The 14,585-nt window shown below is 42.0% G+C and overlaps 1 protein-coding gene across 1 annotated transcript in view; it reads left to right on the top strand.

The window, feature by feature from the left end:
• Positions 1–221: 221 nt before the first annotated feature.
• The window catches only part of ADAMTS2 (ADAM metallopeptidase with thrombospondin type 1 motif, 2), a gene marked incomplete at its 5' end in the record, with an annotated part of 171,800 nt that continues 157,436 nt past the window's right edge, over positions 222–14,585 (top strand). Inside the window, one exon of the mRNA XM_010023078.1 lies at positions 222–583. Coding sequence (XP_010021380.1) covers positions 222–583 — 362 coding nt within the window. The remainder of the gene's footprint in view (positions 584–14,585) is intronic.

Below are 14,585 nucleotides of genomic sequence, written 5' to 3'. Positions count from 1 at the left end.
GCGGGGTGGGGAGGCTCATGCTGCCTTCTGGTGTTTTGGGGAGCAAAAGGCAAGTTTGAATGAACTCTGCACACTTAATGCCTGTGCCTGTACAGAGTGCAGTGTCCATCTGCCTTATGTAAGTGTCTGCTGTGCTAATGAATAATGGAATAAAAATCCCGCGGCATCAGGATATGTTTAGTTCTAGTGTCTCTTTCCTCTCCTGCTTTCTCCCTGTAAAGATCCAATTCTGAGGAATATAGAGGAGTACAGCCTTGTCATCCCCACCAGCACCGATTCAGAGGGCAGGTTCCTATCCCACTTAGTGTCCGGACCGCCAAAAGCGCGCTTCAGGAGAGCCGCGGAGGACTTGCAACACGAAGCAGCAAATGAGCAAATATTTTACAATGTCACTGTTTTTGGAAGAGAGTTTCACTTCAGGCTGCGGCCAAACTCCAGGCTCGTGGCCCCTGGAGCAACAGTTGAGTGGCAGGAGGACTCTGACGAGACTCATATTGAACCTCTCTATGGGAATTGCCTCTATGTTGGGGATATCACTGATTTGCCAAATGCTTCAGTTGCTATCAGCAATTGCGATGGGCTGGTAAGTTACTTTTGTTATTCTATCAAAGATAATTACATTAATTTCCTCCAGCCTTTAAATATAAAATGTGTGGACTGTCAGAAACTCACACCTCATATGGTAACTGTGAATGCAAATTAACTAATGTTCCCTTGTGTGGGAATAGCTGTGCTGCACTAGGCACTTCTTTACAGACAGTGGCACTAGAAGTTTGAGCACATGCTCTGTGGTAGCTACTCTGGAACAGAAGCCAGGATTTATGTTGATTTGTGGGGAAGTTACTTGAGGTGCCTGATGCTTTGAAATGGGATGAAATAGCAGGTTCTCAGCAGCTTCTTCCACTTTCACTTCCAGTTTGCAAAAGGGAATTTTAGAAGAGTTAATCCCAAATAATAGGCTGGGCTGCCCTGGAAACAGATTTGAGAGGTAAAAATGGGTTTGCCCTGGAAAATTTTAATGTATTCAGAGCCTGTTTTCATGGATCTTTCACTCGGTGAGTTTCATTGCCTGATCAAGTGATTGATGGAAAGTCACAAAAGAGTTTGAGTTTTACAAGCAAATCAGCTCCCTGTGATGCATTTTGCAAGGCTCTGTGTTTAAAACTTGCTGCAGCTTTCTGCTCTGGAGTGTGTGTTCAGCAGCCAAGTTACAACTGTTTGTCCCTGACATCCAAAAATGTCATACCATCATTTGAACAGTGGTTACTGCATGGCAGTTTCTTCAGTGAGAAAAGGGCTGTATGTTTGGTAATGAGCAGTTTATCATGCCAATGTTTTCTTGCTATACCCTTTAGAATTCATGATTCTGAGATTACTTAATTTTAATGCATTCTATTCTTCCCTAAAAAGCCAGTGTGAGTGAGTTGTATTTCTGTTTATTTAATCACAGAAAGTTGTTCATTTGCTGTGCCAAGAAGATAACATGTATGGAGATAGTATGTTGGCTGCCTGAGAATAGAAGGGAATCACATACTTTCCCCCTTACTCTTTCCTTTCCTGGTTTCTCCTAGCTGCATGCATTCCTGTTTTGAGGAGCAGGTTTTAGTGCTGCAGCTGTTTGATGTGGACAGCTGGCTGAGGGCAAGAGGAACATCAGGACTGAGGAAGAAGAGCAGTTCAGAGTGTGAGCTTGCAGACCTGCCTCTGGTGGGGGAAGCAGAAGTGCTTTGCTCTCCCCACACCTAGCACAGAGCATTTTGCGTGATTTACTTGCTCTGGGCATTGCAGAACTGGGGTGGAGCCAAAGCTTTTCTTCCTTGTCCATCTGTGCTGAAAGGTCTAGGAAGACCCTGTTGATGGCTGCTGCTTGCCTTGTGCTCCATCATCATCATGGGTGTTGACTGTAAGGGTAGTGAGGGAGCTTGTTCCTTCTTCTTCCCAGTATTAACCAGAGTGTGGCTCCTTATATTTGGAGAAGAGCTCTGTGATAAAATATAACAGGAGTTAAAGCCAAAGCATGGATAAGACTCTAAATGGTCAAGGCTTCATGTTGCATGTGTAAATGACAAAGTGTTCATGAAATGCTGCCGGTTTTGCATTTGTAAGGAACTTCTCAAACACAAGGGAATGAAGCCAGACCTCAATTCAATGGCACTCATAAATGGCTAGGATCCAGAGAATTACCAAAGGAATTCTAGTTTTCAACTTGTATCCACAGCCTGTGTGCCTGCCTCTTTCCAGCATTCTTGTTACCATTAGAAGCAGGAGAGTTGGTCTAGTGTAGAAGCCGCTGTGTTCTAACCTGGATGTCACACTGGTTCTTGCATGGCACTACAACTTCTGTGGTCCTGCTAATACTTTTGGAAATGGCTTACTGTTTCCTCCAGTGTATATCTACATTGTAAATGCTGCAGGGCAGAGACATGTTTGGTCTTGCCCAGGTCACTGAAGCCTTCCTGCAGGAAGCATTGCCTCAATACTTTTAAGCATTTGGCCATAATGATTTCCCTGAGATTGAGCAGTAAATCTATCGTGGAACAACAAATTGAGCTCCAGTCCCTTGGGTACTATGTTCCATCTCTAGCCATTCCCTCCATCTCAGCTTCCTTCTTTCTTAGGACAGGAGAGTTTAGAGCAGATATCAATAGAATTACACAGACTCCAAGAAGTGACCATGGTCCATGGACAGCAATAATGAGCAACTGACCCACTCTAAAGTTAATACCACACTTAACTGTCTCTTGGTTTACCTTTGTTTTCTGGTGTTTGTGAAGAGTATTGAAGAGTTTCCAGAGAAATGTGTTGGCAGCAAGACATTCTTAGGGACCAGTGAGCTCTATCTTATTCTCAGGGTTATTTTAGATGTGCACAAAGACATGGACTAGGCTATTCTCAACTAGGTTTCTGTGTCCTTTTTTTCTTCACACCTAGTTTACTTCAGTGGAGAAATGCCATAGTATCTTTCAGTTGCCTACAATATGCACACCATGGCCAATGTTCTTAACATAGCCCAAGTACTTCCACCACCTTTTCTAGGTTACTCTGGAGATAGGGATGACTGAGCTCTCTGATAACTGAGTTGTAAACTGATAAGTGTTAAGAGTTGTTTGTTATAAACTTGCTTCATGTAATTCCTAGTATTTTCTTATAGTGCTTGCTTTTGAAGCTGGTTTGACATCTGTCTGTGCTTCTGGTGAGCTTCCAGCTTTTACATCCAGTCATTAGGGCTGAAATAATATTTGAAGTTTCATAGTTTGATCTTTACATTGCAAACTTTTGTTGTCTGAATCTGGTTCAAGTCAGTGAATGCTTCTGCCACGTTGCCAACTTCTGATGTTATTTCCTCTGAACATCCCCTTTGGTTTGCGTTTTACTGCCAACTGTGTCTTATTTTCCAATTATTGTCTGAGAAGAGTCTGTCTGGTGGTGTTGGTATTGCCAAAATGAGAAGTTGTTGGAAGCATTTACATGAAAATAATAGATCTGCAAACAGGATTTTGAACTGTGCTATAAATGATGGAGGTTTTTAATATGCAATAATTTTAATTGAAATCTAATTCTAAGTGAAAAAAGTAGAGTGAATGCATATAGAGAATTATCTGTTACCCGAACTGAGGAGTTTGGGCACTTCCAGTTTTCTATAACAGAAGTCAATGACAAAATCAGTTTTATTGATCTAAAAATCAAACCACAGACAGATGAAGAGAACTTCTGAAGTGTGCAATTGAGATGCATTTTCAGAGCTGAAATGGGTCTTTACAGATCATTGGAAAGGTAAAGCTAATCAATAGCATTTTTTAACAGCTCTCTTGAGTCATGGATGTGATTTTTACCATATTAAAACCAAGGTTTTGTAAAGCTCTCCCACTTAAGACAAAATCATTGTGGACAACTCAAGTACCACTGTGGTTGGCACGATAGCATCTAACTTGCTTTCCACGGAGTGGGCAGAACCCATCTGTGGCCTGCAGGCTGGTGCGGAAGGTATTGTGCTTTGAGTGTGTTCTTGGTCCTTGGCCAAATCCTTACTTGTGGACACAGCTGGAGGATGAGGGACCTGGCTGTCCTCTCCAAGGGTTAGCTGTGAAGGAGAAGTGGTTGGAGGCTTTGAAAATGCAATAAACTAATAAAAAGTTAGGATTCTGGGAGTCCTTCCAGATTATTGCCTGAACTAAGGGAACTCCCTTTCTTCACCCCAGCAGATGAACCTACTATTGTAGAAGAACTCTTTATGCGCCTTAGTTTCTTATTTTGATAAATACCTCTGAAGTGCTTGAGGCAGATGTGCCAAAAATGTCTTCTTCAGGTTGACTGAATGGCAGTATTTGGTTGTGGAACTTCAGAGATAGAAACTTTCTCCCAGTCTCCTCATAATGTTCATTGTTTGTGGGCTAGAATGAATGTGTGATTAAACACAAGCAGATACAGGAGAAACACAGTATCAGCACCACATCTGGTATGGATAATGAGCACATGATTAAATTAGGCTGCAGTGCAGAGTCAAGCTTACTGGCAGGATCCTAAAAGACAGAGGATCACAGCTTCGTGTAAGAATCTGTATGATCTAGCACCCAGAGAAGCAAATAGAGGAATAGCAGTTTCAGTAACAGCATGATGTCTCATCTCTGCTTCATTAGTATAAGCCTCTTTTTTAAAAGTTAAAATATCAGCTGTCAAAAAATGTCACTATATTGTTGTTAAAATGGAAAGTTACTACAAGTAGACATATAGAAATTCTCTGATTCTATGATTTTAATAGCTTACTTTCTGTTACTCACGACATCTGTGGTTGTATGTTTTTAAGGCACTGTATTACATGTCTGGGGGTACCAAGCCATAGTCACCTCACCAGTACAGTGGACATAAGTGTTTCTTGTTATGTGATGAAACAGGCAGGGTTTGCTGTACAACATCTCAGTCTTTACTGTGTGCTGTAACAACCCTCACAAACCATTGGAGAGGAGCCTGGTGCCTGGCTGCTTGCCCAGATGCTATTTCTTCTAGAAGTGCTTGTGCCGCCAGCAGTGCTTTGTAGACTTGTACCCAGTACTAACAGGAACCGTAGTGCTGGGCTGACCTAGGTGGGTTTGTGGTGATCCATTTGCTTTAGTGGCCAGTCATGAATCTTCAGGAGTTGACCCGTGCTTTGGCTGCTCTCAGTGGAAGTGCATGTCTGTCAGTTGTCCCAAGACTTTGGTATCTGTTATTCGTATTATTTGTATTAATTTTCTTTACTGTTTTTAAAATCAGATAATGGAATAATTTTATTTTTTGCAGTCTTTAATTTACAGGGGTGTATTAATACAATCTGTGAATTGTGAGTGTGGGTTCCAGATTCTGCCAGTGGTGTTTCCTAAGAGCAATTCCAACCACCCATGTGAAATGCCCACCTCTCTCCTTCATGGGGGAATATTTCCCCCCTCCTTCCCGCCATGTTCCCTGCATTCCTGAAGACATTTAAACGCCTTATGAAATCTATCCTTGCTTAGTGTAATCTTGCTGCACTTTGAGCATGAGCCTGAGCTCTTTGAAGTCAGTGAGTTTTAAGGTTATATTCTTAAGTACCTTCCTGACAGAGATGTTTTGTTGGAGCTGGCCCAGAGCTGAAGTTGAATCTAACTTACGTTAGGTGGGTCATGGAATTTACCTGGATAAGAGGGTGAAGGATCTGCTCACAATGAATATACCAGGAGAAGACAAACATGCTTATATAACTGTATTATTTTTTCTTTTAGACATCCATCTCCTGCTTTCATATGGATTTACAATTTAGTTTTGTTTCGGTTTTATCTGGTTTTTGGATTACACTGGGTTGTGATGTAGCAAAAAAGCAGAGCTCAAGGTAGCACAATATTGTCTTCAAAGTCTGGTCAGGTTGAGTGCTTGACAGTTAAAACAGATGCCTGCTACAAATAATTCCAGTAATTCTTTTCTGTAGTTTTCATTCTTAGCCTCTATATTATGATAGGCTTGCACCATTTTTAGTGGATTAAAATTTGGCATATATAATCTCTTCATTTGGGAGCATTTTCTCTTTAAATTCAAACAAAATCAAACGAAGTTGCCATCTGTTTTTTGTGCCATGGCAAAAAACCACTGTGAGCTTTTTGCTTTTTGGACACGGAGAATTATAATAGAGTGGCAGAAGAAATGCAAATAATTCCTGTGACAGAGTATAGAACACAATTTAAAAGCCATTCTCTTTAAGAAAACAGCAGCTCTTCCTCTGCAGATGATCAGAGTGGGATCTCCATTAACCCACATGGTCTTTTGAATTCAGCTGGGGTCTCCACATGTTTAACCTTGGCATGTATGTATATTTTAGCACAATCAGAGCCAGGCTGCACATCCACACACATGATATAAAAGACCTGCGTTGCCTGACAGAAAGCAATGGAACTGTTTTGATGCCTAACGCTCAAGAATATTTAAATATCTTTGCAGGACAGACACTTTGCTTCATAACCCATTCTCTGGGTTTCTGCTGTTGATGTCCCTGGGCAACACTAGCCTGGTTGGACAGCCCCTTCTGCTGTGTAAACTGCAGAGACTTTCCCTTTTACAAGTTGTAATATGAAACACAGAGAGTGTAAACACTATGATTCAGCCTCTAACTGGAGTAAATTATCCTCATTTTGCTGTCCTTAAAAGAAACTCTGTCATCAGTAAGTACTGTGTTTTTTTTTCTTTGCATCTTCAGTCCATGGATCATCTCACCTACATTTTATCACAGAGCAGAGTAAGTAATTTCCTACATCATACAGGTGGACACCATCTGGATAAGAATACCCTCAGGCAATCAGAACTGGTATCTTTATGGTATGTTGTAGGCCTTTGGATAAAAGATAGGCATTTCCTTATGTCCTACTTGACCTTGTGTTGCCTTGTCCTCATTGTAGTAGTATCTCAGCTGTACTATTCTCTTTGACCACACAAAAACCAATTTTCCAACCAGAATATTAAACCATGTACACCCAAGAAGATGTGCCTGATGGCTCCTTCTACTTTCCATCTTGAAAGATCCGAAGATAGTAACTAATTTTGATAAGGTCGTAATTACTTTCTGGGGTAAGCAGCACATCTATTCTGAGAAGTCTGTCCCTTTTCAGCTTCCAGAGGGGTCCCTCAAAAGATGCTTCTATCTTACTGAGCTACAGCTCACTGCTTCCTCCTAGTGCAGCAAGGTGTTCCAGCATTCCCTGAGAATTTAACAGCACATTCCCGCAAATGGCAAGGCACTCCCACACTGTGAGTTAATGACATGCTTACCTTTTGCTGCAGAAGGTGGGAAAATAGTTTTTTGGATCAGCCTGAATTCCAGCTGTTGCGTGGAGCAGGCCCATACTCCACAGATCACATTAGTACTTTATCTGACCTACTTCTGAGTCCCTTTTATTAATGGTGACTGTTGTTTTGTAAGCAAGTCATACCAGTACTTAACTTCACACTAGGACATTTCTCATACTGGGTCTGATTAAAACAGAGAATCAGGGAGCAGGTCTTCTGTCTCTTGTAGGGGCTGCATGACCTTGCATTTGCTTCCTGTGAACAGCTCCAATGTGCACACCCTCTTTTTCAGATCACCTTCTAACTCTATGGCTTTCCTTCTTCCAAAGTTCCAGTAAGTTCTTTAACACATCACATCTGGTTTCTTTAGCCACTTTATCAGTGTGTGTTTTAAATTCATCTTTGTTTGCAGAGACGTGACACAGTGGGTTCCCAGTTTTAATAGTCTGCAGAATGAAAGGCCCACATTTCACATGCTATTTTCAGCACTGTTCTATTAAACTGTAACATTGAAAAGAAGAGTGTCCTCTTCAAGTACTGAAGAGCATGTTGCTTCCTCATATCTAAATCACAGTCTCCGCTATAGATCTTCTGAGTTATTCCCAGGCCTCAAAATGTTTGGTACTTTCTCAGATCTGGAGGTCCTGGAGTCATAAGTGTGAATCTCAGCATTTTCACTTTTTTTTAACTTTTTCTTCAAAGTAACTATTTTCTGTTTCAAGTAAGTGGTTTTAAGTAAGAGTTTCCCTCAAGGAAAAGACAGAAGCAAGTTGTGCTTCTTAAAGTCTCAGAAATCACCAGGTCAGTGAAAATCATTCCAAGTATGTCCATTTGAAGGTGGTTTAGAGTGCAGATGAGTCTCTCTTAACACCTCATGGCTGCTGACAGGGATAATCCTATTCCCTTGGCTGCTTCCTGTTGTATGCTCCCATTCCTCCCTGCTCCAGCACCCTGCTTTTCTTCTGTTATCCCAGTGGGTGAGTGACCAAACCAGTGCATTTATAGAATCATAGAATCACAGCATGATTTGGGTTGGAAAGGGCCTAAAGCTCATCTAGTTCCAAACCCCTGCCATGGGCAGGGACACCTTCCACTAGACCAGGTTGCTCCAAGCCCCTGTGTCCCACCTGGCCTTGAACACTGCCAGGGATGGAGCATTCACAGCTTCCTTCACAAGAGCCTGAATTGCTGCCTGCTAGTTTAGCTGCTTGAACTGGCTGTCTGTGTGGGGTGAGATGAACATCTTTATAGGCAAAGGGATGAAAGTAGGAATACCCTCAGCTGGGCTGGAGGAGAAAAGTGAGATTGCTTCTTCAGTAATGTAGACTCAAGCCGTATTGTAAAACCACATCCTTATTCTCATGGTTTTGAAATGGGTCTATTTAAGGGAGCTTGACTTGTGCCTTTGAGCATCAGAAGTTGGAACTGCAGCTTTGGGCAACCTTTTTGTTCTGCTCAGTGGATGATGGCTTTCCACTTTGCAGCTCTGCTTGATTCTCTCTTTTTGTACTTTACAATGAAATTCCACCTCCATTGGAGGGGAGTGTGATGGGATCAGAGAAAGTAGTGGGGTTTGCTGCTGTGGGAAGAAGAGTCATTCTCATAGTGGAAGGGAGGGTGAGAGAAGCAGAGGGAGGGAAATGCAAGTTGCTGAATGGCAAAAGCAAAGCAAGAAACGGGATCTCTCCTGTCCTGTGTGTGCTTCTGAGAGAGTTTGTCTGCTGAGGGCTTACGTGCTAACATGGTAACCTCAGTATCATTTTAGCCTCTCTGATCTCACAGAGAACGTGCCCTGACCAATAACTTATATACTTGCTTTTCTTTTCCTTCCTTCATGTCCCTTGTAGGACTGTATCTACTCACCTGTTTGCTTTCCGAAACTTTGCCTTCCTAAAATTGAAGTCCCATTTGTACAGCTTGCTGTTGCTCTTTGGTCTTGGTATCCTAAGTGTGTTATATTTCATCAGTGTTCTTTTCAGATTTATATTCTTTCTTATTCCCTTTATATTGCTTTATGTCAAATTTAATATTTTGCCTCTTTATTGCTGCACTTGTGACCTTTATCTTCAAAAAGAAATAAATAGAATTAGTTCTTCACTTGTGCAGCTCTCCATGGGGAATTCAGAGGTTGAAATTGCCCAGGATCTGTGGTGCTTTCTGACTCTTACACCTGCAAAGTACAATATTATCACTATTCTTTTGATGTGAGCTGTAAATAAAGCTACTTGAACTACTTTCCTGCTGTCATTCCCTTTAACTCTTCCTGTAGTTGCCACCTCTGTGTTTGAATTTCATTATATGGCGAGACCACTTTTTCCCAGCATTTAACCTCTACCCCAGTGGACCTCAGGGGACAGATTACAATCTGTTTGCTACTGAAATTAAGCATGAAACCTACTAATGCTTTGATGAGAAAGAGTTGGTGAGCATCATTGGTATCTTTGTGGATCAGAAGAGCTGCTTCTACCTGTAGCTAGATAAAGCTAATTTAATGCATTTAAATTAGCATAAATAAATGCATTATTCCTCTTCACAAAGTGTATTGACTATAGGTAGCTGCTGTTATTGCCCTATAATGAAGATGAATTATTTCTACAGGATCTTTGAAGCAAGAAAACCAGAAGGAAATACCTGGCATATGGTCAACATTTAAACTAGTCTTTAGAAGACGTAAAGGCAAAAGATCTTTCTGAGGTTTTAGGACGGCACAGTGCCACATCTTGATGTAGGCCCTGAGTCTTTAAGCCTTTATTAAAGTGTTTTCTCGTTTATTACCTCTGTAAGAATAAAGAAGATGATGTGTGGAGAAGAACCTGCATGGCTGACTAGCAGGCTTGCCAGCAGCTCTTCCTCTCCTCTTTGTTTTTACCCCACCACTTTGAGTTCTTACAGGAAGCAGTCCATGAAATGGCAGTGATTGGATTTTGTATCCAGTACAGTATGTTTCTGCAGAAGCCTCTCAGGCTGGTGTTGTGTCTGCTTCCCTTTGTCTCTGGGTTGTCCTTCTTTCATGCCTCCTCCTCCTGCTGTGGAGCTGCTCGGCTGCAGCTGGTGGAGCTCTGGGCATGTATTAGCCCTCTCAGGCAAACCCACCCAAAGACCCCTTCACGCTGCGCAGCCAGGACAGGGACTGCAGATTCACTGCTACTATTGCACAGTTTGTCCTACAGCAGAGGTTTCTTTTTCAAGTTGTGCTTCTGAACATGGGCTTTTTGCCATGATATAATGAATATTGTATGGTATAGGATGGAGAAAGTCAAAATAATATGGCAAGTCCAACAGAAAAGAAAAGGCTTATTTTCTTGGGACTAAAAATGTTTCAAGAGCTAAACATAGTAATAAACGGTTTGAATTTTAATACAAATATAGTAAAATGATAGAATTTGGAAGGGAAAAGGGGAAAGCAGAAGTTTTACTCCAAAGACTTGTTAATTTTGCTCATACTTCCCCGTATGTGTAAAAGACAGAACTAACATCCAATACCTGCCCTACGCAGATGCATCTTGCAAGTTCTCCCATGGTCAAGTGTGTGGCTCCCGAGGCTGGGACAAGGACCAGTGTCCATGGCTGTTAATTCAGGTGGACAGACCTGCTTACAGGACAGAGCCCGTCATTCTGGTGGAAAAAGAACATGCAGAAAATGCAGAGATTAACTAAGGATAGGTGGCAGCACAGGCTGTGGTTACTGTTTTAATAGTGGCTTTATTTGTTTTAAATCATGGCTTTTGGGTAAATCATGTTTGTCCACCTCATACACAGAAGAATATACACTTCTTGATTCTTCAGCGTGTTAAAATTGCTGGGCTTTTTTTCTTTCCTCGAGCAGAGGGGCTGTGGAAGGAATGTGAGAGATGTTGTTTGGAAAGCATTCTGCAAACCAGAATGTATTTAAAAAACAGCCTTTGAGAAATAAATCACTACCTGATGATGAAGAGAGCTGAGCTGGCCAAGAGGCTTTCACGTGCCAACACTGTCTCATGTGACAGGAGTTAGATTGGAAGCTGGCAGGCTTTGAAGCTTGCAAGGCTGAAAATGTCTACAAATTTTCATACACTTAAACAAGGTAAGTAATAGATAAAAATCTGGCTTTGAAACTTCTCAAAACGCCTCTCTGTGGAACCGTGTGAGCCTACTGAAGGTCACAATCTTTTATCTACTTGGAACAATAAACCTCCCAAACCCCAGAAGCACAAATTTTACATCACCTGAGTTCAACACCAGTGAAGAGTTTAGGGATGAAGATGTTTTAGGGATGAATTTGGATTGATTTCAGATTTATAACAAGGCTTGAAATCAGAGTTTCCTAATAGTTTTACATTTTATTAGGATAATGGCAGATCCACCATTCATCAGTAAACCAACATATTTAATCCCCAAAGGAATGACCTCTAGGTATCTGTCAATATTGTATTTGTTTGCGAAGTTATGGCATATTAAGGCTGACTTAAGTGTAGGAATGTGATTAGTCAAAGGCTGGTTTACCACGCTGTAAGAGGGATATGAAGCTCAGTCTTATAAGTAATAGCCAAGGAAAGAGATATTTTGAATTCATTTGAACTCCTCAGTAGGAAAGGGTAATGAATTTACTATGAAAATAAAGCTGTTAGTTCACTGCAGTCAAAGCCAACAATAGTCATACATAACGTATAAAATAGAATAAAAATGATGAACCTATGAAAATATAGTATACTACATTTATCTAAACAGAGAATCAGACAGAACAAATAGATCTATGTCAACGTTTGTGTCATGGTCCAGCATCATTTGCATAAAGGCCAGGAAGGTCCATGGCAAGTAGCTGATCTTTGGTTTTGTTCCAAAGCTGTTGAAGTGGGTGTGTTTAATTTCACTGGCTTCATTTGGCTTTGCATGGGCAGGTTGATTAGCAAAGAATCTGGGACAAAAAGCAGGTCATGGAGTATTCCACATCCTGACCTTGTCTTTCACCTTGTTCTCTGTCCCTGCTGTGTGGTGCTGGGGAGGGAGGTGAGTACCAGAGGCTCAAATGCAGCTTTTCCCATTGCTGTTTATATCCTGTATGCTGGATGGAACAGGACAGAACTGCATGCTCCTTAAAACTGAAATAGCTCTGCTAAACCTTCTTCCCTTCTGCCTCACACCACATCCCCACCACAGAAGAGGTTGATGCATTAAGCGAGGGGGAGGGATCAGGAGAAACCCTCCTCTTGTCCATGCCAGGAGGATGAGGCAATTCCAGCTGCCTTGAATTTGCAGGCTCGTTCTGACAGCTCTTCTCTCTCCTCCTTCCTGTGAAGATGGGGCCAGGAAGGAGAAGGATTTTCCTGCTTTCTGAGACTGCCCCTCTTTGCTTCTGCTCCACTGGAAGTGTGGTGGTGGGAAGAGCTTTCTCTGCCTAAGATGCTTGCTCTGACCTCAATAAAACTAGCATCACTTGCAAAAGCCCCCCCAAATGCCAAATACAACCTCCCAACAAAAAACCCCAAGTCATAAGAGAGAACAACATGAGAAAAATTCTAATTGCACATCTGTTCCACAGACTTTTGTGATAACTCAGCAACAGCTAATTGAAATGCCTGGATTGTAAATATGCTTTCAGCCAAACTGGAGTCTACTTTCTCTACTGCAGTCGCCTTTCAACTCCCCATTGCCCTCTGAGATTCTGGTGGTCAGGATTCCAGCAATCTGTCACTAGATGGGAAAATGAGAAGTTGGGTCTACTCAATTATTATGAGCCAAACCTCTGCTAATCTGCATCATCGTGGCTTCATGGATTTCTGGGAGCTCTGTCACTTTGCATTAGCTGAGGACCTGGCCTTATGTAATTAGATGTTTTCACACTCTTCTGGTGACATGCCCTCCTCTGACAGTCTGGAGTACAGGCTACCATGGTTTGCAGGGAGATACGCTCGTTTTTGGAGGCAGCAGGACACGTAAGACCTGGGAAAGTGTATGTGTTGTTCACATGAGGTTTTGTTAAGTAATGTATCCAGGATATGTTTGGAAATAGCAGAATGCATTGGAAGAAGGGACCAGGGATCCTGGCGCCTTTGGAGGTTCTCAGAGTCCTTGGTCACGAATGGGCAGATGGGTTAAAGACACAGCTGTGGAAGCTGCTTGTTCTCATGCAGTGTAGGCTCGCTGAGGGCTTCATGGCATCCTGTCTCCTAATTGCCATTCTGATGTGATTTATGTGACGTTTTCATGTTATCATGCAAGCCTGTGGAAATCATGACACCACTGGCAAAACTATTGAATAAATACAATGTTAGCAATGTGAAATTGATCCGTGATGGATATACTCAGGTCTTTGAAGCGTTTAATTGCTTCTGGCTCTTTCATGTTCCTTTGTGGTGATGGAAAGAGGTGTTTGCTTTGACTAAGAAATGTTTGTGCCTAGGTAACATTTTTATAGAGCACTTCCAGAATGAACTCCATATAATCTTTCACCCAAGGATATTTGGAATATTGAATCACTGCTTGCAAGTCCTACAGTACATTCTAGCTATCCAACTGTGGGAAACTGTTGGTTGTTTCTCTTTTCAGTATATATTTGTTTATATTAAGATCACTTTTCACTGACATCAGAGACCTATCATGTCAAATTTAATCCTCTATATATCTCTTCTGTGCCACTGAGTCCATTGCTTTGACGTAATGCAGTGATGACATCTGCAAGGAGTCTACTAAATCCTTAAGTTTATATTTTTTTTGTTCTTAAGACATCACATTCTTAATTAAAAAAGGCAGAATCACAGGCAGAACCTCATCTAGAGAGGCTGGTTAGTGCTTTTGGGGACAAATCCCAAGATGCTTTAGAGATCAGCTTTCTCCTTGTAATGATGTCCTCCCTGAAGCCTGGTCTAGGTGATACTGAGCCTGTAGGTTCTCACTCCTCACCTTCACGGAGCCAGGAGTGTCAGCATCACTCCTTTGCTGAGGAATGTGGAGCAAATGATCATCTTTGAAATTGCTGCCAGGAGGTGGTTAATGCGTTCCACCACAGTTAACGGGTTTGAATTCCAAAGCCACACAGATGGTTTGGAAGTCTACCTCCCCACAGGCTGCTCCTGGGGTGGTGGGCAGTGCTGCTCTCCTTTTCATCACCTGGAAAGACTTCTTTCACTGGAGAAAAATGCACTGTGGTTCCTGTGGAGGAGTGTAGGGTTCAGAGGAGGGAGATGACTGTCTCTGTGTGCAACCTGGGGGAGAGGAAGAGATGGGTCAGAAAAGATGCCAAAAGGAAGAGTGGTTAAAGCCATCTGATCAGTGAGCCCCAGCACTGGAGTGCTGAGGTGATGAGAATATCTTATGAGTAG

The sequence above is a fragment of the Nestor notabilis genome, unplaced genomic scaffold, assembly GCF_000696875.1.
Source record: "Nestor notabilis isolate BGI_N333 unplaced genomic scaffold, ASM69687v1 scaffold2811, whole genome shotgun sequence".
Lineage (NCBI taxonomy): Eukaryota > Metazoa > Chordata > Aves > Psittaciformes > Psittacidae > Nestor > Nestor notabilis.
Note: the sequence above shows the minus strand (reverse complement) of the source record. Positions and strands in the feature narration are given on the sequence as shown.